This window comes from Silurus aristotelis (genome assembly GCF_946808225.1).
Source record: "Silurus aristotelis genome assembly, chromosome: 25".
NCBI classification, from domain to species: Eukaryota; Metazoa; Chordata; class Actinopteri; order Siluriformes; family Siluridae; genus Silurus; species Silurus aristotelis.
In genome coordinates this window covers 15058429-15082682 of record NC_139598.1, presented here as the reverse complement: position 1 = coordinate 15082682, position 24254 = coordinate 15058429, and the positions used below count along the sequence as shown (strand labels likewise).

At 38.2% G+C, this 24254-nt stretch overlaps 1 protein-coding gene across 2 annotated transcripts in view; it reads left to right on the top strand.

The window, feature by feature from the left end:
* Positions 1–24254, top strand: part of myom3 (myomesin 3) — a 47584-nt gene that overhangs the window by 11470 nt on the left and 11860 nt on the right. The window contains exons 6-22 of one of the 2 annotated variants that reach the window (XM_083529456.1): positions 50–138; positions 1097–1141; positions 5010–5150; positions 6075–6236; positions 6571–6712; positions 7596–7795; positions 9582–9635; positions 10727–10854; positions 12280–12463; positions 14383–14557; positions 15937–16058; positions 17897–18084; positions 20305–20431; positions 23107–23288; positions 23393–23507; positions 23589–23745; positions 24236–24254. The exon at positions 24236–24254 is cut by the window's right edge and continues 88 nt beyond it. In XM_083529456.1, coding sequence (XP_083385582.1) covers positions 50–138; positions 1097–1141; positions 5010–5150; positions 6075–6236; positions 6571–6712; positions 7596–7795; positions 9582–9635; positions 10727–10854; positions 12280–12463; positions 14383–14557; positions 15937–16058; positions 17897–18084; positions 20305–20431; positions 23107–23288; positions 23393–23507; positions 23589–23745; positions 24236–24254 — 2230 coding nt within the window. Of the gene's footprint in view, positions 1–49; positions 139–912; positions 990–1037; positions 1142–5009; positions 5151–6074; positions 6237–6570; positions 6713–7595; positions 7796–9581; positions 9636–10726; positions 10855–12279; positions 12464–14382; positions 14558–15936; positions 16059–17896; positions 18085–20304; positions 20432–23106; positions 23289–23392; positions 23508–23588; positions 23746–24235 lie in introns of those variants that run through there. The other variant, XM_083529457.1, reaches the window with a different exon arrangement.

Sequence of the window (24254 nt, the reverse complement as noted above, 5' to 3'; positions counted from 1 at the left end):
GGTGGCCTAGAATTTCTTATACCATCTTCAATGTGGTTGTGTTGTTCAGGTGTTGTGTTGCTGACGCTGGAGAATACAAAGTGGTGGCTAAAAGCTCCTTGGGTAAAGCAACAACGTACGCCAACCTTGTAGTGAACTGTAAGTAATCTACTTTATCGATTTTCTTTTGACCACTGGTTGACCATTGATTGATTCAATGGAATTCTACTTGCACTCAAGTCATTTATGGCATTTAGGTCTTGTGTGTGTGGCAGATGACATTAGTCAGTTTTAAAGTGACAGATTCTATTAGTCAGAATGAATGTGTGTTTTTTTTTAAGTATCACGATGCAATACAAATCACCCCTATTATGATGCAGGTATTACGATGCATTCCTAACACAATGCGATTCGATTTATTAAGTTACAATGAAAGAAATACAAAGCAATGCAATTCATTAAGGTACTGTACAGATTTTTTTTTTCTTAGACAGACAGCAAATCATAAATTTACTTAAGTGCCTCCTGACTTCTAATGCACTGCCCTTTCACAAACATGCTTTTGTAGTGCAAAAAAAGTAATGAGATGCAATAAAACCAGACTTTTCCTGTTCTGTCTCGAGGAAGATGCAGCTCTACCTCTGCCATGTTAATCTTTATTGAAATTGGTCCCTAATGCAAAGTTTGCATACATACAACTCGACCAGACAAAAAGGAAACGACTTATCAGACCCATTAAGTGTAGTCTTTACTGCAATCCGAACAAATGACCAAGAAACTTTGTGTATCAAAGAAGCTGAAAGGCACTTCAGATTTCATCTTGCCAGGGGAAATCATGTGTCTCGTCCTCAATCTATAGAACAGGGCACTTCAAGCACAATTCGACCTTTATTGTTCATATTTCACAGACTTTTATATTTGACAATTGTTCAGAATGTATTAAAGGGAATGTTTAATGGGGCTACTAGTAATTTGTGTGTCAGTGTGTGTGTGTGTGTGTGTGTGTGTGTGTGTGTGTGTGTGTGTGTGTGTGTGTGTGTGTGTGTGTGTGTGTGAAGACTGATTTCTAATTTTCTCTCTTTCTCACTTTACCCACGTTCTCCTCTCTCTAAATCAGCAAAGCGTGGACTTGAGGCTGGATTGAAACACACCCAGGCAGTGGGTAAGTGGTGAAATGAGACACGTCCTCTTTCCCTTTCATCTGCCTTTTTGATGAAGAGATTGGAGGATTATTATTAGTAACTACAGGGATTTTATACATGTGTGTATTTGTGTGTGTGTGTGTGTGTGTGTGTGTGTGTGTGTCTCAGTGTCTCTTGTGTTGTCTGTTTATCCACTATATATATATATATATATATATATATATATATATATATATATATATATATATATATATATATATATATATATATATACATTTGTTGAGTGTAGCAGTACTAGATTGTGTTTAAGTGCCTAAGTGACTTGGTCCAAATAGTAAGTGCACCCTCAGCCCTCGTTCCTTCAAACTGCTTCCTATTGAGGCTCATTAATAAGTAATTAAACACTCAGTGCTATGTGGGAATGATCAAATAATCCGTTTGGTGCTGTAATGTGGCCCGGTGTGAATCGGGGTCAGTGTTAAACACTCTGAAGTGTTCAGTCGCTCTTTCGCCAAAAATTCCATTATATAATTTTACACATTTTTATTAAAAAAAAGTTTTTAACAAAATGTCATTCTTTTTTTTTTATCCCTATTTAATCTCTATTCTTCAAACTGTAATTATAAAGAGATCAAAAGTATATTTTAGATTCTCCTCTACTCTATTTCCTTCTCTTCTTTTCTCTTCTCTTCTCTTCTCTTCTCTTTTCCCTTATTTTCCACTCCTAACCTCTAATACCTTCTTACTTTCTTCTTTTTTCTTTTTTTTTTTACATTTTTTCTCTTTTTTCTTCTCTTCTCTTCTCTTCTCTTCTCTTCTCTTCTCTTCTCTTCTCTTCTCTTCTTTTCTTTTCTTTTCTCCCACTTTCTTGGCTTCTTTTCTCTAATGTAATATAACTATAAAGCAGTGGTCCCCAACCTCCGGGCTACAGACCGGCCCCGGTCCGTGGGTACATTGGTACCGGGCCGCACAGAAAGAATACATCACTTACATTATTTCCGTTTTATTTATTATCTGATTCTAAACAATGTTTTATTTTGGAAAATTAAAGATTCTCTCCGCCATCTGTCTATGACTCACTCTTGATGCATGTCACATGTCTTACCTCCATCCTCTACCTTCTTAAAGGGGCTGCTCCGGCCGCTAACACATAATACATTACCACTAAATTGAAACCCCCAAGCGAGCAAAATGAACAAAAAAACAACACAGTGGATTCACTTTTTCTTTATTATTATATTAAGAAAATACCAGTTTTTATGCCGGTCTTATGATTTTATTTTGTTGTAATTATCTGCCATACCTTAAAGGCCGGTCCGTGAAAATATTATCGGACATTAAACCGGTCCATGAAAATCTTGTCCAACATTACCTCGGTCCATGGCGCAAAAAAGGTTGGGGACCGCTGCTATAAAGGAATACAAAATATTTCTGTCTCATTTTTTTCTCTTCTTTACTCTCTCCCTTTTTTTTTATTGTTCCTCTATTTTTCACTTTTCTCCCCTGCCCCCTTCTCTTCTTTTCCACAGTAACTATAATGGGATAAAAAAAAGTATGATGTGTTTTTTCCTCCCTCATGCTTTTGTCTTCTCTTCTCTTCCGTCCCATTCTCTTCTCCTCCACTCTGAATCTCTAATCCATTGCTATAATCAATTTCTTTCTTTTCAACAGTATGCTATGTTCTCTTTTTCCCTATGCTATTCTCTTCTTCTTTTCTCCTTTTTCTACACTACAAATATTTAATTATGTTTTTTTCTTACTCTTTTTTTTTCTTTTTTCTTCTCCTCTCTTTTCCCCTGCTATCTACTCTTCTCTTCATGTAACTGTAATGGGATAAAAAAAAAAGACATGTTCTCTTCTCTATTCTCTAAGTATTATGTTCTCCATTACTTATTTCTTTCTACACTAATTTCTTTAATCTTCTCGTTCCCATCTTCCAGTCTCTTCTCTTCTCTTCTTTTCTTCTCTTTTCTTTTCTTTTCTCTTCTCTTCTCTTCTCTTCTCTTCTTTTCTTTTCTTTTCTCTTCTCTTCTTTTCTTTTCTCTTCTCTTCTCTTCTCTTCTTTTCTCTTCTCTTCTTTTCTTTTCTTTTCTTTTCTTTTCTCTTCTCTTCTCTTCTCTTCTCTCTTTCATTTCACCACACTTTTTGGCCACACTCTACTTTGTTTTCTCTTTCTATAATGACTCCAGCTTTATCTCTGATTATTATTCTGCATGTGTTTTGATCTTGCTGTGGTTTGATTCCTGCACAAGGCCTAATAAAGGATATGATTTCCGCTCATTAGATGCAGAACACACTCTGTATCTGACTCTCGACTCGTTACCGTGATGTTCCTTCCCAAGTTTTCCTTAATGCTGTTTCAAGCCATGTGAAATTCCAGGGTAAATAATAAACATGGCTGATTTCTGTAAAAGCTGATATTTTCCGCTCGGGTGAGTTGTTACACCGCTCGAGCGTCTCAATTAAGTATTTTAGTTCGTTGTTGGTTGTGGTGGCGTGTGATGAGGTGAAAGCTCATCTCCTTCCTTCCCCTCTCCTTTCGCTTCCTGCAGATAATTAGGCGTGCTTCAGTGACAACATGCCCATTTCCATTTCTATAGAATTATAATCAGCTGCTGAATAGCCTGATTATTTCTACATTTATAGACCCTTCATTTTCTCACTAATAACAGCTGCTGCCTCCAAACTGCTCCTTTATACTGTCTTATTATCTTATCAACTTCACTTCTCTTCTTTCTCCTCACCTCTTCTCTTTTCTTCTATCACTTCTTCCTCACCTCTTCTCTTTTCTTCTATTACTTCTTCCTCACCTCTTCTCTTTTCTTCTACTGCTCCTCTTTTTTTCCTCATCTCTTTTCTTTTTCTCTATCGCTTCGTTTCTTCCTCAACTCTTTTCTTTTCTTCTATCGCTTCTCTTCTTTGCTTCCTCACCTCTTTTCTTCTCTTCTTTTCTTGCTGCCTCTTCATTTGGAATGTAACGGTACACGTATTTGTGCTGAAATTTTTCGGTGGACCGCAAGTTTGTTTAATCTCCACCTGGCACTTTGAGTGCATTTTTTTATTGTTAATACAGTGGAACCCGGTTATGTCGAGGGCCTAGGGGACCCCAAAAAGCGTCGCGATAACCGATGATCGAGATAAACGAAAACCAATATGGCGGCAATATATTAACGTGCTTGAAATTTCTTTATGTACATGATGTGCGTTATTAAATGAGAATGTAAATGCACGTGTTTTTAGAGGGTTTTTTTTACACAACAGCGTTGCCGCGATTTGATTGATTGGTCATGCGGATCGAGATAACCTGTAATGCGGATAAGGAGGCGGAAGCTGAAGTAAACGCAAACAAAGTTTATTGAGAATACTCAGGAGATAATCCACCAATACTTGTAGCGAAGCAGTAATATCCAGTGGTGCGCCCCGGGAGTGTGGTCCACGAAGTTCTGTGAAAGTTTTCACAGAATTTGTGCAAATTTAATTGATTACTTAATTTAATCAATCTAATTAAAAGAGTCTTGAATTAATTTGATTTATCTCTTCTCTAATTTTTAATTATTTTTCTCCTGTCATCTCTCTCCTTTTTGTCTTTTCTAATCAACTTCTCTTCTCCTCTATCCTCTTCTCTTCTTCTTTTTAATTTCCTTCTTATCTCATATACTCTCTTCTACCCTCCCCAACTCCTGTTCTTCTTTCTTTTCTCTTTTATCTGCTAAGTGCATCCCTTCTCTTCTCCTTCTTTCTTCCACATCCTCCTCTTCTCCTTGTCCCTTATTCTAACCTGCATTTTTTTTGTAATACCCCTCTCTCCTCTCCTCTCTTGATGCTGAAATCAGATATAAACATTTTCCTTTTTTCTTTTTTTCTACTCTTGCTTTTTCTCTTCTTAAGTCGTTGTATCGGAGGACGAGGCATTGTTCGACACCGCCTTTTCTCCATCTTATATAAAAGAAGGGGACACTCTGACTCTGAGCTGCTGTTTTACTGCTCCTCTCCTCCCTTTCCAGCAGGACGTGGCCTGGTTTAGAGACGGTACCAGTCACCTGACACGTTTTTTGTTCACAACAACGCAAACACACAGACAAGTTCACGAAAGGCGTCAAGGTTTATTTTATTATAGCGCAAATTATGAGGTGGTATAATAAAGTTTCGAGACGAGCTCTGTTTACAAGAAAGTACTTTATTTATCTATGTTTGCACACTATCACCTTCAAAATATTCCCATTGCACAGCAATACAGCGCCCCCTGCATTCCTGCCACTTCTGAAATGTTTTCTGAAAGTCTTCTGTCAAGCATCTTCTGAGATTTGCGCTGGATCTCCACAATGGTGTCAAAACGCTGAAGCATCTTTGGGAAGAGGGTGAAGTCTACAGGACCCAAATCTGGCGAGAAATGAGATCATGTTGTTTTCTGAAGGAACTCGCTATTTGTTTTAACTTGCTGTCCAAGATGAAATCACAGACGTGGTAACCCACATAGTCAGAATAGCACCAGTTGCACAGCTCCTGATTTACAAAGGATGATGACTTTTGGCTTACTAACTTATGAAGGTCGGTGCTCCCTGTGACTGTGCGAGTAGCCTTGTGCTGCCCTCTGTTGGCATGTTACAAAACTAGTCTTTAAACTTTTTGATACCACCTTGTAGAGTCCGTATGACATTTTACCCCACAAACACAATGCCCCGCAAATCTAAAAGCAAATTTGGATGACCACACACACACACACACACACACACATACACATACACAAAAAATAAATAACCCTCACACACTCATCACCCCAATGTAAGAGAATGTAGTATTTAACTTACTGTATATGGACTAGTTTTGTTATTTGTTAGTGTGTAATACTAGTAGTAAAATAAAGTTTGTGTGTGTGTGTGTGTGTGTGTGTGTGTGTGTGTGTGTGTGTGTGTGTGTGTGTGTGTGTGTGTGTGTGTGTGTGTGTGTGTGGAGGAGTTCCTCTCCATGCATCCGGTCGGCTGGACGTCCGCACGGCCCTACGCTCCTCCACCCTCAGCCTGAATGGCATGCACAAAGAGCACGAGGGTCTTTACACCGTCCGCCTGCGCACCCGAGACGGCTTCACCGAGCACAGCGCCTACATTTATGTCAAAGGTCAGACATATTTAATAGAAAAATAAATACAGATAAAAGAATAAATAACTAAATAAAAACGTTCAAGCTCAGAGTACAGGAATTTATAGTAGGACAAACTGATGTAAAATCTATAAGAAAAAAAAACTGTCAATGCATATTTTGTTCAAAAATCATGTCTGCTTTATTAATAACAGGATAATTTTTATGCAATATATTTAATATATTTTTTCTGCTGGAAAAGTTTTTTGGTAGAAAAAAAAAGATTAACAGGAAATACAGTGAAATGCCATTCCGTGTCCGGGTCCTGTTAAAGAGTTCCTGTGGTCCTCCTATCTCTGTGTGTCTATCTCAGATGGTCCTGCAGCAGTGCTCGGAGCTCCAGGTTCTCCGCTCCACCTCGAGTGCTCCGATGTGAACAAAGATTACGTTTTCTTGTCATGGGAACCTCCAAGTGCTGAGGGCGTGAGTCCAGTGCAGGGCTACTTCATTGAGAGGTCAGTGTGAAGAAGGTGCAAAAACTTTGCAAAAAAGTGATACATTTACATTCAATGCATTTGGCAGATGTTCTCACTCAGCACTGCTGGGCCCTTGAGCAAGGCCCTCAACCTGGAGTTAACTCATGACTATCATGCGTTTAATAATAAATAATTATTGTTTGGTTACTATTTATTATATCACTATGTGCTATAAAGTGGCAAAGGAACGTGTTCAATTTACAGTATATTTGCCCAATAGGCTGAAATTGGCTGCATGATTTTCCAACTGCATTTAACAAAATAAAACTTTATTTATCCCTCCCAAAATAGCAGTCAGTTGCTGGGAGGGATGTGTATGTCTTCTTTTGAGACCCTACAATGTTCAGAAGGTGAAGACAGAGCAGGAGAGAACAGTGAGGAAGAAAAAAAACAAAAAGAAGAGAAAAAGAGAGGCGGTGATAGGAGAGACAGAGAGGGATGAGGTCCTTCCAGCTGGATTAAGTGTTATCTCCTCTGCAACCTTCTGTTTCCTAGCAACACGTCATGGTTCCTTGAGAAGTTGTGTTTTCTCCTGCGTAATTTTGCAGGTAATGGCGTATCTCGCAGGGAACATGGGCCACTTTGAGAATCAGCCTCGATTTCAAGAACCTTTATTTTGATCTCTGATGCAGGATGCTGGGCAAGCGCCTGTTTTAATGGTGCATGTGGAAGTTGTTGGCTTTTCAGTACAGAGCTTTTTATTACGAGATCTGAGTCATGCAGGTAGACTCCAGCTTAATGAACTCCTAGAAGCAGTGGTTTAGCTGACTGATATGACCAGTAGGATGCATCATGAATCACATTAAATGTCTCATTATATTGTAATGTGCTTAGAAAGTTTCCCCTCTCTGGATCTGTTCAGGTGTGAGATGGGCACGGGGATGTGGAAGCGCTGTAACGAGCTCCTCCAAAAGCTCTGTCATTATCCAGTTATGGGTCTGAAGGAAAACACCTTGTACCAGTTTAGAGTGTGTGCAGTGAACCAGGCCGGTGTGGGCCGTCCGTCTAAACTGTCTAACCACATCATTACCTCTGACCCCATGGAGCCGAGCAGGACAATGGGTAACTTTCTATTTATTTATCTGAATGGGGTATTGTGAAAGAAGATATGGCATGGCACCTTTTTAATCCATTATTGCAGGAGATGTTATAGAAACACCTTGGCAAGCTAATATGTCATCAGACCTGCTCTTGGTTACATACCTCACACTAAGACAACTCTCAGACTTTTTCTTATCTTTGAATAAGCATTAAGAATCATGTCTGCTTGTCAGGTTTTATACTTCAGTTAAACTTTACGGACAGAGGTGTTGACCCCTAACTATACAGTATCTCACAAAAGAGAGTACACTCCTGACTCTGAGACTCTGAAACTGAGTTACAGTACAGTGGCCAGGGTCATACAGAGGTTTTTTCAAGACGGGTTTCAGTCTGAACAGACCTCGTGAGAGTCGATCGAAGAAAATGACTCTTCGTGCTGTGTAACAGGTGCAGAAGCTGCTTAAAAAAAAAGATGCATGAGTGCAGCTAGCATTGCTTTAAAGGTTGCAGACGAGGCAGGTTCGCTTGTCAGTGCTCAGGCTGTACGCCCCACACTGCAACAAGTCTGTCTAAATAACAGTCATCCCAAAAGGAAGCCTCTACTGAAGATTCTCACAAGTAAGCCTGCAAACAGTCTGCTGAAGACGACCTGCCCAAGAGCATCAATCACTGGAACCATGTCCTGTGGTCTGATGAGACTAAGATTAACTTGTTTGGCTCAGATGGTGTCCAGCATGTGTTGCGACGCCCTGGTAAGGAGTAAAAAGAAAATCTTGTCTTGCCTACAGTCAAGCATGGTGGTGGTAGCATTATGGTCTGGGGCTACATGAGTGCTGCTGGTACTGCGTAGCTGCAGTTAATTAAGTGTAACATGGATTCCAACATGTTCTGTGACATTTTCGAAGCAGAACATGATGCCCTCCCTTCAAAAACCGGGCTGAATGGCAGGTTTCCAACACAATAACCATCCCAAACACACCACCAAGATGACAACTGCACTGCTAAGGAATCTAAAAGTGAAGGTGATGGAGTATGTCTCCAGACATGAACCCTATTGAGCGCCTGTGGGTCATCCTCAAGCAGAAGGTAGAGAAGCACCATGTGTTTGACATCCAGCAGCTCCGTGATGTCATTATGAAGGAGTGGAAGAGGATCCCAGCAACAACCTGTGCAGCTCTGGTGAATTTCATGCCCAGGAGGATTAAGGCAGTGCTAGAAAACAAAAGTGTTCCCACAAAATATCGACACTGTGGACATATTTTTTGACATGTTGACTTAGGGTGTACTCACTTTTGTTGCCAGTTATTTTGACAATAATGGCTGTATGTTGAGTTATTTTCAGAGGGCAGTAAATCCAATACTGCTATACAAACTGCTTCCACTAGACTTTGTAGAGTGATTTGGAACAGGAGGCCTGGGGTGCAGTCATTCTAAAGGTGTTCAACAGGTTTGAACTCAGAACACTATTGCAGGCTGCTCAAGACCTTCCCCTCCAACCATATCTTCATGGAGCTGGCTTTGTGCACAGGGGCATTGTCATCCTGGAAAAGAATTGGGTCTCCTAAAAACTTTATGTTACCCCATCCAAAGGCATCCTATACAATTGTATGCCATCTTTGTGGTAACAATTTAGTGAAGAGCCACATATGATTGAAAATGTCAGGTGTCCCAATATTTCTGTCAATAACCACAATGCCATCTATTACCACTTATTAAATCATTTTTATCTCACCTTTTTCATTATTACTGCCACCAGCTGTGTCTATCTGTTCCTAAATCTATTTATTTTGTCCTCCCTATGTGTAAGTGGTCAAGGTGGATAAAGGCAGAGAGATCGTGATCACCAAAGACCAGCTGGAAAGTAAGCCTGAGCCAGTTAATGAACATATAAATGATGCCCTTGACACAAAAACACACATATTCTCTTAAGCACACATTAAAAATGGTAAATTAGCATTATATTTATGCTAGTCAGAAAGTTTATTTAGATCATTTAGTTCATTTAGTTCTGCTAAATATATAGTAGAAACCTTATTAAGGGTTAACTTAAGAGAAGATTTCAAGCTAGCGGCTCATTTTTGCTACTTAGAAATGAAATGGAGTTATCCAGACATACTGTTCAGCTAGTTAGAGAAATAATTGTGCTAACATTAAACATATTCTAATCAGTATAACAGTTATGCTAGTATGATAATTGGTTACGTTAGTTAGAAATAAATGGTAAGTTAGCATTATATTTATCCTAGTCAGAAAGTTGTGCTATATTTATTAAAAATATACAGTTGATGTGGTTGTATAGTAAGTGGTAAATTATTAGATAGTAGCTAGTTACAAAAGAAATGAAGTCATATAAAAGTATGCTAGTCAAAGATACAGTCAAACTAGTCAAATTTAAAATTGGTTAGTCAGAGATATAGTTGCACTAGTTATAGAAAAAGTTAATTTAGCTAGTGATACAGTATGCCAGTCTGCAACACATTTATGCTAGTCATATATAAAGTTAATTTAGCTAGTAATACACTAGGTTAGTTAGTAATATAGTTAGGCTAGTCATATATAAAGTTAATTTAGTGATACGGTTATGCTAGTCAGGGATGATCATGTTAGTTTGAGACGTTCAATATCAATTTATCGTAGTGATATGGATATGCTAGTCAGAGATCCTCTTTACCATTTTTTATCTTTTCTTTTGTATTCTCTTTTTCCATTCTGTGCCTTCTTGTCTTCCTGTTCAAAATATTATTTTTTGTTATTTTGTCATTTTTTGGTCTTCTTCTCTGCCCTCTCCCTTTCTACTACTGCGATTTATTTGCTCTTCAAACTACTTAACCTCTTCTCCTCTTTCTCTTTTTTGTCTGCACTTTTGCTTTTGTTTCTTTTTTCTACAATCTGCCCTTTTCTACTCTCCTCAATCTCCTCCACCTCTTCTTGCTCCTCTTTCTCCTCCTGTAGGTCAGATCCGAGTCCCGTTTTCCCCGACTGATGTGAGAGTGTATGAGTTAAGTGACACTTATGTGGTGATGTGCTGGACTGAGCCGGATCCACGGGGCAAAGAGCCACTCAACTACTTTGTGGAGAGGGTAAACGCTGGCCTCCTGTCTTTAAACACTGGGCTTCAGTGAATAGCTATAAATACAGTTATGCTAGTTTGGGATGTGATTACAATGGTGGGAAATACAATTATGCTAGAGAGGAAACTGGTCAGAGATGCAATTATTCTGGTCAGAAATGCAGTTGGATACAGTTATGCTAGTTTGAGATACAGCTATTCTAGACAGAAATAAAGATACGCTAGTCTGAGACATGGATATTCTAGTTAGAAATATTGAGCTAATCAGAAATACAGATATTCTAGTGATGTAACTGAGGAGAAAGTGTTAACAGAAAAACTATTCAATTAAACAGTATAGTTCTAGCACTAGTCATGGTCTTAATTGAATAATTATTCACATTTGAGCATTTGGCAGACACCATTAAAGTGACTTCCAATTATCTTATTTAGACAGCTGAGCAGTGGCAGCTTGGTGGTGGTAAGATTTGAGTTCACAGCATTCTGTTTAGAAGTCCAACATTTTAACCAATGAGCTACCAATTATTATACTAGTTTAGTAGACAGCACAGCCATGAAGCAGCTATAGACACAATTATGCAAGTTAGACACTTGAGTGAGGCGTGAAACCTTTAAAAGAATTAAACACTACAGCCAATTTAAGGATGAAAAATAATGGTAAAGGTGCAAAAATATACAAATAATTAGGTTCGCTTTTAAGAGTTCTGTTTTACTGCTACGGCTGCTCATCACGCATCTTTCATGATTTGTTTTGCCTTTGGTGGAGGTTTCCAGTGAAAACAGTGGGTGGTGTTTAAAATTTTTTTTAACTATAATCATGTGGAACAAAGATTCTTTTTCTTTGTTTTAAACTTTTAAACTTTTCTGAAGCTTAGTCATTTAATAGGGCCTAGAGCCAGTCTTCAACTGGCAGAAGTTTCGGTTTCACATGTACACAGGAAAGCTAAAAATCGCCAATATCATACAGTGAGAAGGACGAGCAGCTGGTAATGAGCCAACAAGGCTGTGAACTGCCACAGGACATCCAAGTTTTATTGGACTTGTAGAAAAATAAAGCTCTGTAATAAAACCTAATACATCAAGAGTATCCAATGTTGTGGAACTCCTCAAGTTCTGCCTGAATGATATGAAAAAGACTTTGCGGAATTGGGCTTTTTATTTTAATGTAATTTTGATGAAACATAAGACGACAGATGCGGGCAAGTGCATGCATTAAAGCAGACTAGAAAGCAAAAAAAATAAAAAAATTATTCCAAGGATCTAATAAATCAAAAAAAGACTGGAAAAGCTTGTCCAAGTATGACACCTTTTCAAAAAGATCCCTTTTTTTAGTTTTGGGTAAATGAAGGATGAACGCTGAATACCTGATTCAGTTCGGTTTGATGTTGAAAATCTATGCAAATTTGACATAATGCAAATCTGATGAATATTCCAGTCCATAGCCGATAAGGAGAGATGGCACCTGGCCAGCCTGGACATGACGATCAATGCTACGAGGTTTGCTGCATTCGACTTGCAGAAAGGGATGGCCTATCGCTTCCGTGTGCGTTCTGTGAACAAATACGGTGTTAGTGATCCCTCAGAACCCAGCCAGCCCGTCACGTTTGGAGAACCTCTTGGTGAGTGAAGTGTTGACAAGGACTGTCAAAATTAAAAGGGCAAGCAGGAGTAGGTCGATATAAATGCATAACTTTTTTTATTAAGGCTTTTAAAAGAATTGTAGTTTGAGTCCAGGTAAGTGATAGACCACAAGTACGAGGTGGTATCAAAACATTTCGCGAATAATGGTGCTATTCTGACGTTACCATGTCTTCGATTTCATCTTGGACAGCAAGTTAGAACAGAGAACAAACGTGAAATTCTGCGTGAAACTGGGCAAATCTGCCACAGAGACCTGCAACGAGTCGTTCGAGATGTTTCGAGTGGCATGCGCACTTCAAGAGCGGAAGAACAGCACTGGAAGACGACGAAAGATCAGCAGGACCTTCAACAAGCTCAACCTGCGAAAAATGTTGAAACCGTTCGTCAACATGTGCATGATGATCGTCGGGAATCAATCCACATGATCTCACTTCTGCATCTGCCAGATTTGGCTCTCGTGGACTTCACCCTCTTCCTGAAGATAAAGATCCGGCTCAAAGGTCACTATTTTTACACCTTTGCGGAGATCCGGGGCGAATAGCAGAAGGTGCTTGACATTGAAAAGAAAAGAAGACTTCAAGGACACATTCCAGAAGTGGCAGGAACGCTGGGAGCGCTGTATTGCTCTGCAAGGGGACTATTTTGAAAGTGATAGTGTGTAAACATAGATAAATTAAATGCTTTTTTTTTTTTTTTTTTGATGTCGCCTACTAACCCTAGGAGAAAGAATGACAGTGTAATTTTCCAATGTATCATCATGAATTTCTTTTTTTCTTTCCAAGCTACTCCTCTTACTATTTCTTTGCTGATTCTCTATAATGTTTCACAACTTTTTCAATGATTCTGTTTTAGACCCCTTACACGATATTGACGTGATCGCTGAGTGTAACACAATTCACTGTGGCATAAGCCGGTGGCATTCGGTCAAATGTTGAATTTCTATCAAAGGAAAATGTCAAATGGAGGGCTTTTAACATTACTGTTCAAATCTTATTGGAATAGACTCTGGTATCATAATTCAGTGCAGAAAACAGACACACAAGCCATAGTTTTGCATTAGATGGTCTTTGTTGGCATTTCAAGGACATTTTCATTACTTTATAACTTTCTACAAGGATTCCTCTGAAATTGCAACAATAAGCCACTGAGATAAAAAAAAAAAAGGGAGATAAAAATGACAGGATAAATTGGCTCTTTTTTAAATAAAGTAATGGAGGGCATAATACTGAAGGGTGCAGGACATGATTAAATATTTCAAGGTGTTTCTTTTCAGGGTAAACGACAAAATAAATAGCATTTTTCTGTAGAAGAATTTTCTTAATAGAATTAGTTCTTGCATTGAAAATTCACCAAGGAAGTCTGTATTATACTGTGAGCTCATAATTTGCCTTAGTCGTCAAATAGGGCAAGCTTGCATAACAAATGTGTGTAGAGAAAAACTTTATACAATGACACACACTTAAATATCAGTTACTCATATAGATTTCTAAGCAATACAATTGGAAGAATATCTATATAAGAAATGTTTCGCAAAAACATTTATCCAAGTATCCAAAAAGGTGTTTCATTTGAGTAACTGACATTTTCCTTTCAGTCAAATAGTTTGGAAATAACCTTGTACTTTTATCCACACAGCGCATTTAGGATACACCAATACAGTGGCTAAGTGGACATGATCATATACCAAAATTTGAGCAAAGAAAAAATTTCTCTGTTTTGTTGATCAACATTCAAAAAATAGAATTTGCTAAAAAAAAAAAAAAAAAAAAAAAAAGGCTAAACAATAAAAATAATTTCATAGCTTTCTTTGGTCAGAGTTATAAAGGGTGCCAATATTAGCAGAGGGATTTGTATACTGTAAATTTGTATAATTTAATTTCTGGCATCTCGTTTTTAGGCGTCCCCGCTGCACCCCATTGTGTTCAGGCCTTTAGGGACACCAACAAGTCAATTCTTCTAATGTGGAAAGAGCCAAAGAACACGGAGGGAATCTTGGGATATTACCTGTACTGCAATGAGCTGGGGAACTCGGAGTGGAAAACCATTAACAACAAACCAGTCATATGCACCAGGTATCAATATTTTTTAGACAATATACTGTTCATCTTGTTGAATGTTAGTGTATAAACAATACAAAAGTGTCAGCATTTTTACAGGTCAAATGTGTCTAAATTAACTAAGTTTATAAATGTTTTATCAATAGATGAGTTATGATGAAACTCCAAAGTAAAATAATAAATGAAACTCCAAAGTAAAATTGCACTTTGTGGTGCTTCAACACATAGCAGCACACCCAAGTATGTAACAAAAAAAATGCAATAATAGTTCTAATATTTATTTTCTAGTTTTACTTAGTAGTATTTATTGATCAGACATTGCTGAATTATTTGTTTTAAAAAATATTATTTAAAAAATTAAATGAGTTCAATTAGTGATAATTAGTTACTTACTTACTTAGTTTAGTTATTTAGTATCTATGAACCAATCTCTTGTCTTGTCAAACATTTTGTAGTCAAAGAAAAGAATGTACATTTACTGCATTTAGCAGATGCTCTTATAGAGAGCGACTTACAATTATCTTATTGTACACAACTGAAAAGTTGAGGGTTTTGCTCAGGGGCCCAGCAGTTGGAGATTTGAACTCACAACCTACTAACCAAAAGCCCATCACCTTAACCTGAGCTGTCACTTCCTCATATTGGATTTGCATATTGGATTTTACATTCTTAGGACAATAACCTTATCCTAAGTACAAAATAACTATATCATTTATAATAATTAAAAAAAATATTCCTTTTGCAAAGCTTTTGTAAGCAACGTCATTCATTTGGTTACCGGGAAATATTTATATTTCATTTATAAGGAAAAGCTTTTGGTATCAATCATTGTTATGTTTTCACTATTACACAATGTTTTTTTGTTTTTGTCTTTCTAAACATTTCAAATGGGCACTTGACCTGATTAGAACAATAAAGTTTATTAATTATAGTGGTTTCTAAAACAGTAATTAGTTTTCCATACAAACTTACAGAGATCTGCTTCCCGGAATGAGAAACACAGAAGTAATAGAGAGAAACCTTCAGAGGAGTGTTAACAAGAGGAATCTGTCTCCTCAAGTTAACAGCAGATAGTGGGATAACAAGTTAAAAAAAAAAGGACAAAAGTACATGATTTTGTATTTTAATGAAAAGATTCGGCTCAGAGTAAAAAGTACTGAGAAACCAAAAGGAGCCTGGCAGATCAGTAAAAAAAAAAAAAAAAAAAAAGAGTGAATATAATTTTTTTTTCTTTTCAGGATGGATTTGGCAGACATGCAAATGTGTAGCTAATTACCAACCATAACAGCAGATAATGTAAAATATGTGGTGAAGAATTAAATGAAAGTGAATTTCCAGTGACACAATTTTTTAATGATTTCAGCTGCTGTAAAAGTCATTATGTTTTATCTCAGGTTCACGGTGCATGGCCTTAGAACCAATAAGCAGTACGTGTTCAGAGTGAAATCAGTGGGACGAGCTGGAAACAGTCGTTACTCAGAGGAGACTAAGCCAATCCTGGTCCAGGCAGCGAAACGTAAGAATGTAACATGCTCCTACACTGCAGAGGTTTAATTGAAATATTCAGCCTTGACATTATTTAGTAGTGATGAATCACTTTCTTTGATTTTGTTAGGTGTGTGATGATTTGGTTAAAACTTTGACCAGTGGCAGGCCGTGCATCACAGACAGGAATCTTATACAACAAGAATGAATGGCATTACTAAAGCAAGAAACCCAAAGAACACAATTCAACAAGTCTTCTTTCACTGCAGCCACAGCTGAATTGGCTAATTGGCTGTTTTTGTGCAAATTCTATAGCAAAAAATCAACTAAAAATCTGATTGTTCAAGCAACAGGCGCCCGTGCCTTAGATTGCTGAAATCTGATTGGATAGAAACTCCAACGTAAACTTTCACCCTTCAAGGGACTGCGCAACCAAGAGAAAAGCTATGAAATGAAGAAAATTGACTATTGGGAATATTGTAATACATATTCATGGGCATTTACATTTACAGCATTTGGTGCCCTTATTTACAGCAACTTACATTTATCTCATTCATACAACTAAGCAGCTATGGATTTAAGGGCCTTGCTCAGGGGCCCAGGAGTGGAAGCTTGGTGTGGCTGGAATTTAAACTCAAACACCTTATGGTTTAACTTACCACCTCGCCACATAAATGGGAGACATAAATATATTAAAACGTTAATCAGGAATTCTTACATTTATGGCATTTGACAGACGCCAATATCCAGAGCGACATACAAGTGAGCAGGGGAGGGTTAAGGGCCTTGCTCAAGGGCCCAGCAGTGGCAGCTTGGTGATGGCATATGCATGCTGACTCGCAGCGCTACAATAAATAGTATTACATCAAAATAGAGCTAAAATACGCCAATATGTTCATCAGTGATGTGTCAAAGTGCATTTTTGACAGTTCCTATGCTTATTTTTTTAATACAAAATGAGCATATAAGATGAGAAAAAACACATACAAAGAGGGTAATTATCCAGATGTCTGTGTTACAATATCAGCAGTAGACCTTGCTAGAAGATTTCATTATTTACGCATGTTAAACTCTGGCTCTATCGGTTTCCATCCCGTATATCGATCTAAAACTCATGTTAACTCATGAGTTGTACACCATAGAGATATACAATGCGTGTATTTTCTCTTGTGGTCCCAATAGAACGGAAATGAATTGAGATAGTCTGGGGTGAGTGTGGCACAGCTGTGGTCTGTAATAAGCTTCTAGATAACGTGCTCTCGCAATGCTGCTCGGCGTAATGGCCACTCATTTTTGCTGTCACTCACGCTCCAGCAATTTACAAATACACCCCTGGCCGATCAGACAATGATAGGCTTGACATTCCGTTCTTCCAGTCCGACAAATCTCAGCATGCTTCGCAATGAATAGACGGACGAATACACAGACGATCCTCTTAGCAGATGCCTGTTTCTCTTGCTCGGGGATGTTATTCGTCCATGCCGGCGCACCACATTTTGATGGTTTAATTTCCGTCCCACAGAGGAGATAGAGCGCGGTAAAGATGTGTGGGAAGCATTGTGCTAGAAACCCAGGAGCGGTTGCGTCACTCATCATGCTAATTGAATACATTTATATCAAACCTACAGAGTTTTACTTTGTTAATCTAGCAACTTCTTTATTAGCCTTATTTATTACTGTAGCTACTAGGCCCTGTGCTAGCTAGCATAACTTTGTCGTAGTCACATGATGAGATGCTATATTTTTGGGCTGCACTACACCATCCATGTTGCTTATTTCATTCCTATAACAGCTTTTTACCAAAGATTTATTCCTCATGTAATAAATGAGCTGCATATATGTTTGCATTTCCTGTTTCCCTCTATACAGTCGCCCCATCTGCTCCATCTGCCATTTCACTTCTTCACTGTACGGGCACTGAGATGGTGATCAGCTGGCGAGCTCCTGTCAAAAATGGCGGAGATTCGGTGCGTGGCTACTACCTGGATCAGCGGGAAAAATCCCAGAGCACCTGGAGAGAGGTCAACGTTAAACCTGTCAAAGAGAGAGTGTACAGAGTGAGTCGTTCACATATGTGCTCCTGTCAATCCAGTGTACAATCAGTGAGCTTCTGCAAGAAGAAATCTGACATCGTATTCGTTCAAAGGGCATCTGAGGGTACATCTTGTAGGCTGCAGTGCTGAAAGTGCAAGAGGGTTTCCTGTAGAGTTCAGGTGGTTTTTAATGGCAAGGCTGAGAATTGAACATTTATAAGGTAACATGGCATGCTGGGGTGGTTTTAATGGAGGCACTAACAGGTGGGGTAGTTTCTATTTGAGCTATGGTGGGTGTTATGAAACTTGGGAATTTTTCTATGAAAGCAAGGATGGGTTATATGGAATTACTGAGAGTGGGAATGTTTTTTAAAAAAGGATTGAGAGCTGGGGTGATTTCGATAGAAGCACTGGAAAATGGGCGCTTTCCATGGTAGCATAGCGTGTTAGGGTGGTATCTATGAAAGAACAGGGAGCTGGAATGGTTTCTTTGGAAGCTCTTGGTGCTGTGGTGGGATCAATAAAAGCACTGAGTTTTGGAATGGTTTTAATGGATCACTAAGAGATTGGATGGTTTCTACAGGATCATTGCAAATTGGGATGGTTTCTATGGGATCTCTGAGAGTTCGGATGGTTTCTAATTGAGAGTTGGGATGGTTTCTATGGGATTGCTGAGATTTGGAATAGTTTCTATGGGATCACTGGAAGCTGGGATAGTTTTTCATGGAAGCATTAGGTGCTATAGGGTGTTTTCTAGGGAACCGCTGGGATCTTGGTTTCTATGGAAGCACCTGGTGCTGGGTTTCTGTAGGACCACAGGGAGCTGGGTTTCTTTGGAAGCACTGGGTGCTCGGGCGGTTTCTATGGAAGCAAAAGAGTTGGCATGGTTTCTACAGAGTTTATTTATTAGTGTGGCTGAACATCTGAAAGGGAGCCATAAGGATGCATGAGCACACAGCGCCCTCTGCTGTTTCTCAAACACTGCATCCTATTTTTTAAACAAATCGTGCAAAAAAAAAAAAAAAAACCATTGGGATATTTTTTTTTTTTTTAATCCATCTACTTATATGATGAATATTTCATTGTGTTTTACTTCACTTATTTAGACTGTACATTCTTATGCTCTATTTGCCAAAGGTTTGGGTTTCGTATGGAAAAAATAGAGGCAGAGTTGCTATGACAGATGCATTTTGCAGTGTCTGAAAATAGCCAAAAGGTTGATTGGTTCAATGGTTTATAAGCTTGAATATGGATGAGCACATACCATTAAATCAATATTATGTACTTCATCAGGAATGTGACATGAACTATTTCCTCTAAACAAGAAGCAAATGATCTGTTCACACTGATTAAACACTGTGTGTATTACACTGGTTTGTGCACAGCAACAGAATTCTCCTTAATTGCTTACTGAGCAGCAAAGTATCCTCAAATGAACTTCTGCATCATATCGCCCACACTGACAGGTTCTGATCTAGTTACAGAGCACCAAAGTTTCAATTATAAAACTAATAGTTGGGTAATAATGTCGTAGATGTACCTGTCTAATAGAAGAGTGTGTTCCCATAATCTTGAATACTTCACATTACTAATGATCCAAATGATTATGTTCATTGGCAATTATCTTTTGCCATTCATTGACTTGAAGCAAGAGATTTTGGAATGTGCAGATGTGCAGAGTACTTTGCGAATAAGTGGCCATCAGTGTGAGGAGATCAATGCTCTGAGACGTTCTGTAGATATTAGTACATTAGTGTTACACTGCTTTTTGTGTAATGGGTATGTTTAAAACGGTATCTAGACTTCTTACACAAATCACAGTTAGCGAAATATTTTCAGGTTGAGGTGGGAATAAGCCAAGCTGTTTAAGGCATCTAGTCCTGATTTTCTGTTCTGAAAGGAAATACAGTATGTTAGCAGACAGAATTAAATCACTTCAACCCTCATATCATAATAGATCTTTTTAACTGTGCTTTTAATCCTATTATCATTATGCATTAGGATTTTTGACTGTACCTGGTTGTTGGGTTTCAAAATAGCTACAAAGCAAAATGCTTCATTTTTTTTACCATTTGGTCAAAAATATCCTGAACATCTGTGCATAATAAAAAAAAACTTGTGAGACAGCATCTGTTAATCCTTCATTCTCGTGTTTAATCAGCATCCACTGTCTGACTGTGAATCACGTGTTTATTTAATCAGCTATTATTTTTTTTTCCCTCTTCGTCCTTGTTTTTTTGAAAGGTTCCTGGTCTACTAGAGGGGAATTATTACCAGTTCCGTGTAATCGCAGCCAACATGGTCGGAGTAGGCAAACCCTCTGAACCGAGCGAGGCTTTTCTGTGTGAGAAGTGGACAATGCCTGAGCCTGGTGAGGGTCAAATATTAACATTTGAGATTCCTTTCAAATTGTCTTACTAATAAGGTAGAACACAATTCAAGCACCAAGCTGCACAGTAGGTTTTAGGGTATATTCAAGTTTCCATAACATATACAATATTACGCATTTAATCCTGAGCTTGGTTCATGTCTAGGTAGGGTTTCAAAAGTTCTTTTAATTTCCAGGTGGGATTTTAGTAGATTTTTAAAAGTATGCTAGTAAGTGGATTGGCTGCACTCGATTGTCCCTTGGTGTAAATGGCGATCATCCAGGGTGTTTTCTTGCCACTCAACTAGTGGCCCGATGATAGACTACCCCATCAGCCCCATCCTAATCTATCCTGATCATGGTTTGAGATGACTGAAAAATTACTGAAATTATTCCATTTGTACAAGCACTTTTCATTATTTGCAATCAAGTGATTGTTTTTTTTCCAGGATCAAATCCGGTTGTGTCATGGAAGACCACCTTTTAAAATGAAATTAGTCCAGTCCTGGTCAAATTTCATAAGCTTTATTGAAATTGCATTTTCATGTAAAATCTCAAAGAACTACCAACCTGAAATTCCATCATGCAAGGGATTTATCAGACACAATCATGAATATTCATTTTTCCTAAAAAAAAAAAAAAAAGAAAGGTTGATTGGATAAACAAACTAACAAATCACCATATTCCATCCCCCTCTCTTCAACCATATATGTACTTTTTCCTGTCCGTCTTCATCCGTCTGGGTTTTCCTTACACCGGTATAAATGTCTGCTATGTTTTGGTCTCCTGGTGTCTACAGGGCAGAAGATAACAGGAGGTGATGCCATAAAAATGATAACCAAAGTGTTCTATTATTCCTATATATGCATTCCCCAAAGGTTAAACACAGGTCAAGAAGGACAATGTCTTAATGCATAATACAGCCAATCTTTACATTAAAAACATTAATCACTCCATCAGCAGAAACTCTTATTTTAAACATAAATAACAGGAATAATACAATATTCACAATCTTTTGTACACACAGGACACTCATACCCATAAACATGGCATGAATAAACAACTAAATACAAAGCATTACAGATGCCCCTCACTTAAGAATTGCTTATGCCCTTCTGCTGTGCTTGCTTTATGACTATATAGAGAGAGACAAACTGTGCTAGACAACATGGTTTGTAAAGTCCACTGAAGTTTAAATCATTATAACGTGACTGTGAATCAATTAACCGCATTCAAACGGACAAAACTGTACTTCATTACACGGAGTCAGAGCCCCTGCAGTACTTTATCACTATATTATTATCCTGCCATAGTGAAGGTGTCTGTGTGGATGTTATTTTGAAAAGCCCCTGTAGAATGCAGGGTCGATCAAGACTATTATTTTTCCTTTGTTTGTTCTCCATGTTGCCTTCTTGCTGTTAGAAGAGCATTTTTTTTCTGTGAAGAGAAATACAATACACAAGTATCATCAAGACAAGAAGCTGTCAAGAGCATTTTCCTCTTTAGATATGTCAGTCAGCGGGTCGGCTTTTCCACATGATGCAATATGCAGTAGTCTGACTTCATGGACCGATAAATGGATAAATGGATAGCAAAAAATGACAGCTGTTTTAAGAACTATAGAAAGTGAAAATGCATGGCCATAAAGTGGGATTTTCTAAAGCTGATAATGTGTATTTTTCCATTCTGCACCACAATGTTTTGGTAAGAACAGGGACAGTAGGGAATCACTTTACCAACATACCATTTAAATAAAATAAGTTTAAACGTAAAGTCACTGATTGGGTTGTTAGAAGCATAGATGGAAGGACAGCTGGATGGATAGATGGATGGATGGATGGATGGATGGATGGATGGATGGATGGATGGATGGATGGACGGATGAATGGATGGACGGATGGATGGATGGATGGATGGATGGATGGATGGATGGATGGATGGATGGATGGATGGATGGATGGGCTTTTGGTTTGGTAGATAAATTGTTGGATGGATGGATGGATGGATGGATGGATGGATGGATGGATGGATGGATGGATGGATGGATGGATGGATGGATGGATGGATAGGCTTTTGGTTTGGTAGATGAAATGTGGGATGGATGGATGGATATATGGATGGATGGATGGATGGATGGATGGATGGATGGATGGATGGATGGATGGATGGATGGATGGATGGATGGATGGATGGAATTTTGGTTTAGTAGATGAAGTGTTGGATAAATGGATGGATGGATGAATGGATGGATGGATGGATGGATGGATGGATGGATGGATGGATGGACTTCGGTTTAGTGGATGAAGTGTTGGATTATGAGATGATTAGAAAAATTTGTTAACCTGTCAATAGTTTTAGTTGACTAGAAGGGCTGATGGACAGTTTGACAGACTAATAGAAGAAATGAAATAGCTAAACTGCTAATAGTTTGGCTGGATAGATAGATATACTGATGTTTTTTTTTAAAGGATGGATTAGTGGACCTAAAGATGTTAGCTGTAATAAATAAACAAATGAATTAATGAATGTATGAATGGATGGATAAATTGATCATTAAGTAGACTGCTCAGATATCTGGAAGATTGGATGTCTGAATGAACTAACCATTTTTACAAGCCAGTTAGATGCACCAAAAATGTAGGGGTTTTTATTATACACTGTTCCGATGATGTTCTTAGGCTGCCCGTATGACGTGGAGTTGAGAGAGGTGCGTCAAGAATCTCTGGTTCTGCTGTGGGTGCAGCCTCTGTACCAAGGTCAGTCACAAATCACTGGTTATGTTGTGGAGATAAGTGAAGGGGAGGAGTCAGAGGACTGGACTGCAGTGACCCAGGAACCAATCACAGACACACACCTGAAGGTCAATATATATAGCATGTAATGATACGTTTCACATGCTAAAGGATCTTAAAGTAAATGGGCAACCAGTGTTTTACGAGAGATTTATACTGACTTTGTTGTCAGGTTTCTGGGCTAAATGCAGGTAAGACCTATCGTCTCCGTGTATGTGCCATCAACAGTGCTGGAGTGGGAAGACCTTCACTGCCTACAGATCCCATCACAGCCCAGACTGACGCAGGTCAGTTTCCTTTGAGTTTTGTTCAGCTGACTAAAGGTGTCCTCAATAGCTGATGAGCATACATTATTCTCTAATATACAGCAACCAGAGATATTGAGATTGGGGTTGATGACGATGGCTTCATCTTCTTGAGCTTTGAGGCACCTGATGCTCTGGACCAAATGCAGTTTGAGTGGAAGAAGAACTACAGACAGGCCATCGATGCAGGACGAGCTCACTTTGAGACCAAGCAAAATAAGTGTGTTTATTACATTTATTAGTAAAAAATGCTCTTTTAAACATTTGGAGCGGTAGATGTTTGTGCCAGTTTTAAATAAACAGTGTAAAATTATTACATTTTAAGACCTCGAGGTGCAAATAAATAATAATAAAAAGCTTTCAAATAAGTGTAAAAATTATGATAGGAATTAGTGGGATAGATATGCTAAGGAGAATCTTTTTAAGGTGTCAATATATGGAGAAAGTACTAAGGTGTGGGAATTGGGAAATAAAATATAAATTGCAGCAGTAAACAAACAAAAGAAATAAATTGCATAGTATTATAGATATAGAAATGTTAAAGTAAAGTGTAAAATAAATGTAAAAAAGAAGTAAAGTTGTTGCATTAAGTTTTTGCACCAACTTAACTCTGCAACACCAAATTATTAGCAAAGAAAGTAGAGAAGCAAATTTGAGTTATATAGGTGATATAGCATGGTATAACAATGCAGTTGTGCTTTGTGTTGCAGATCCATTCTCACCTTCACT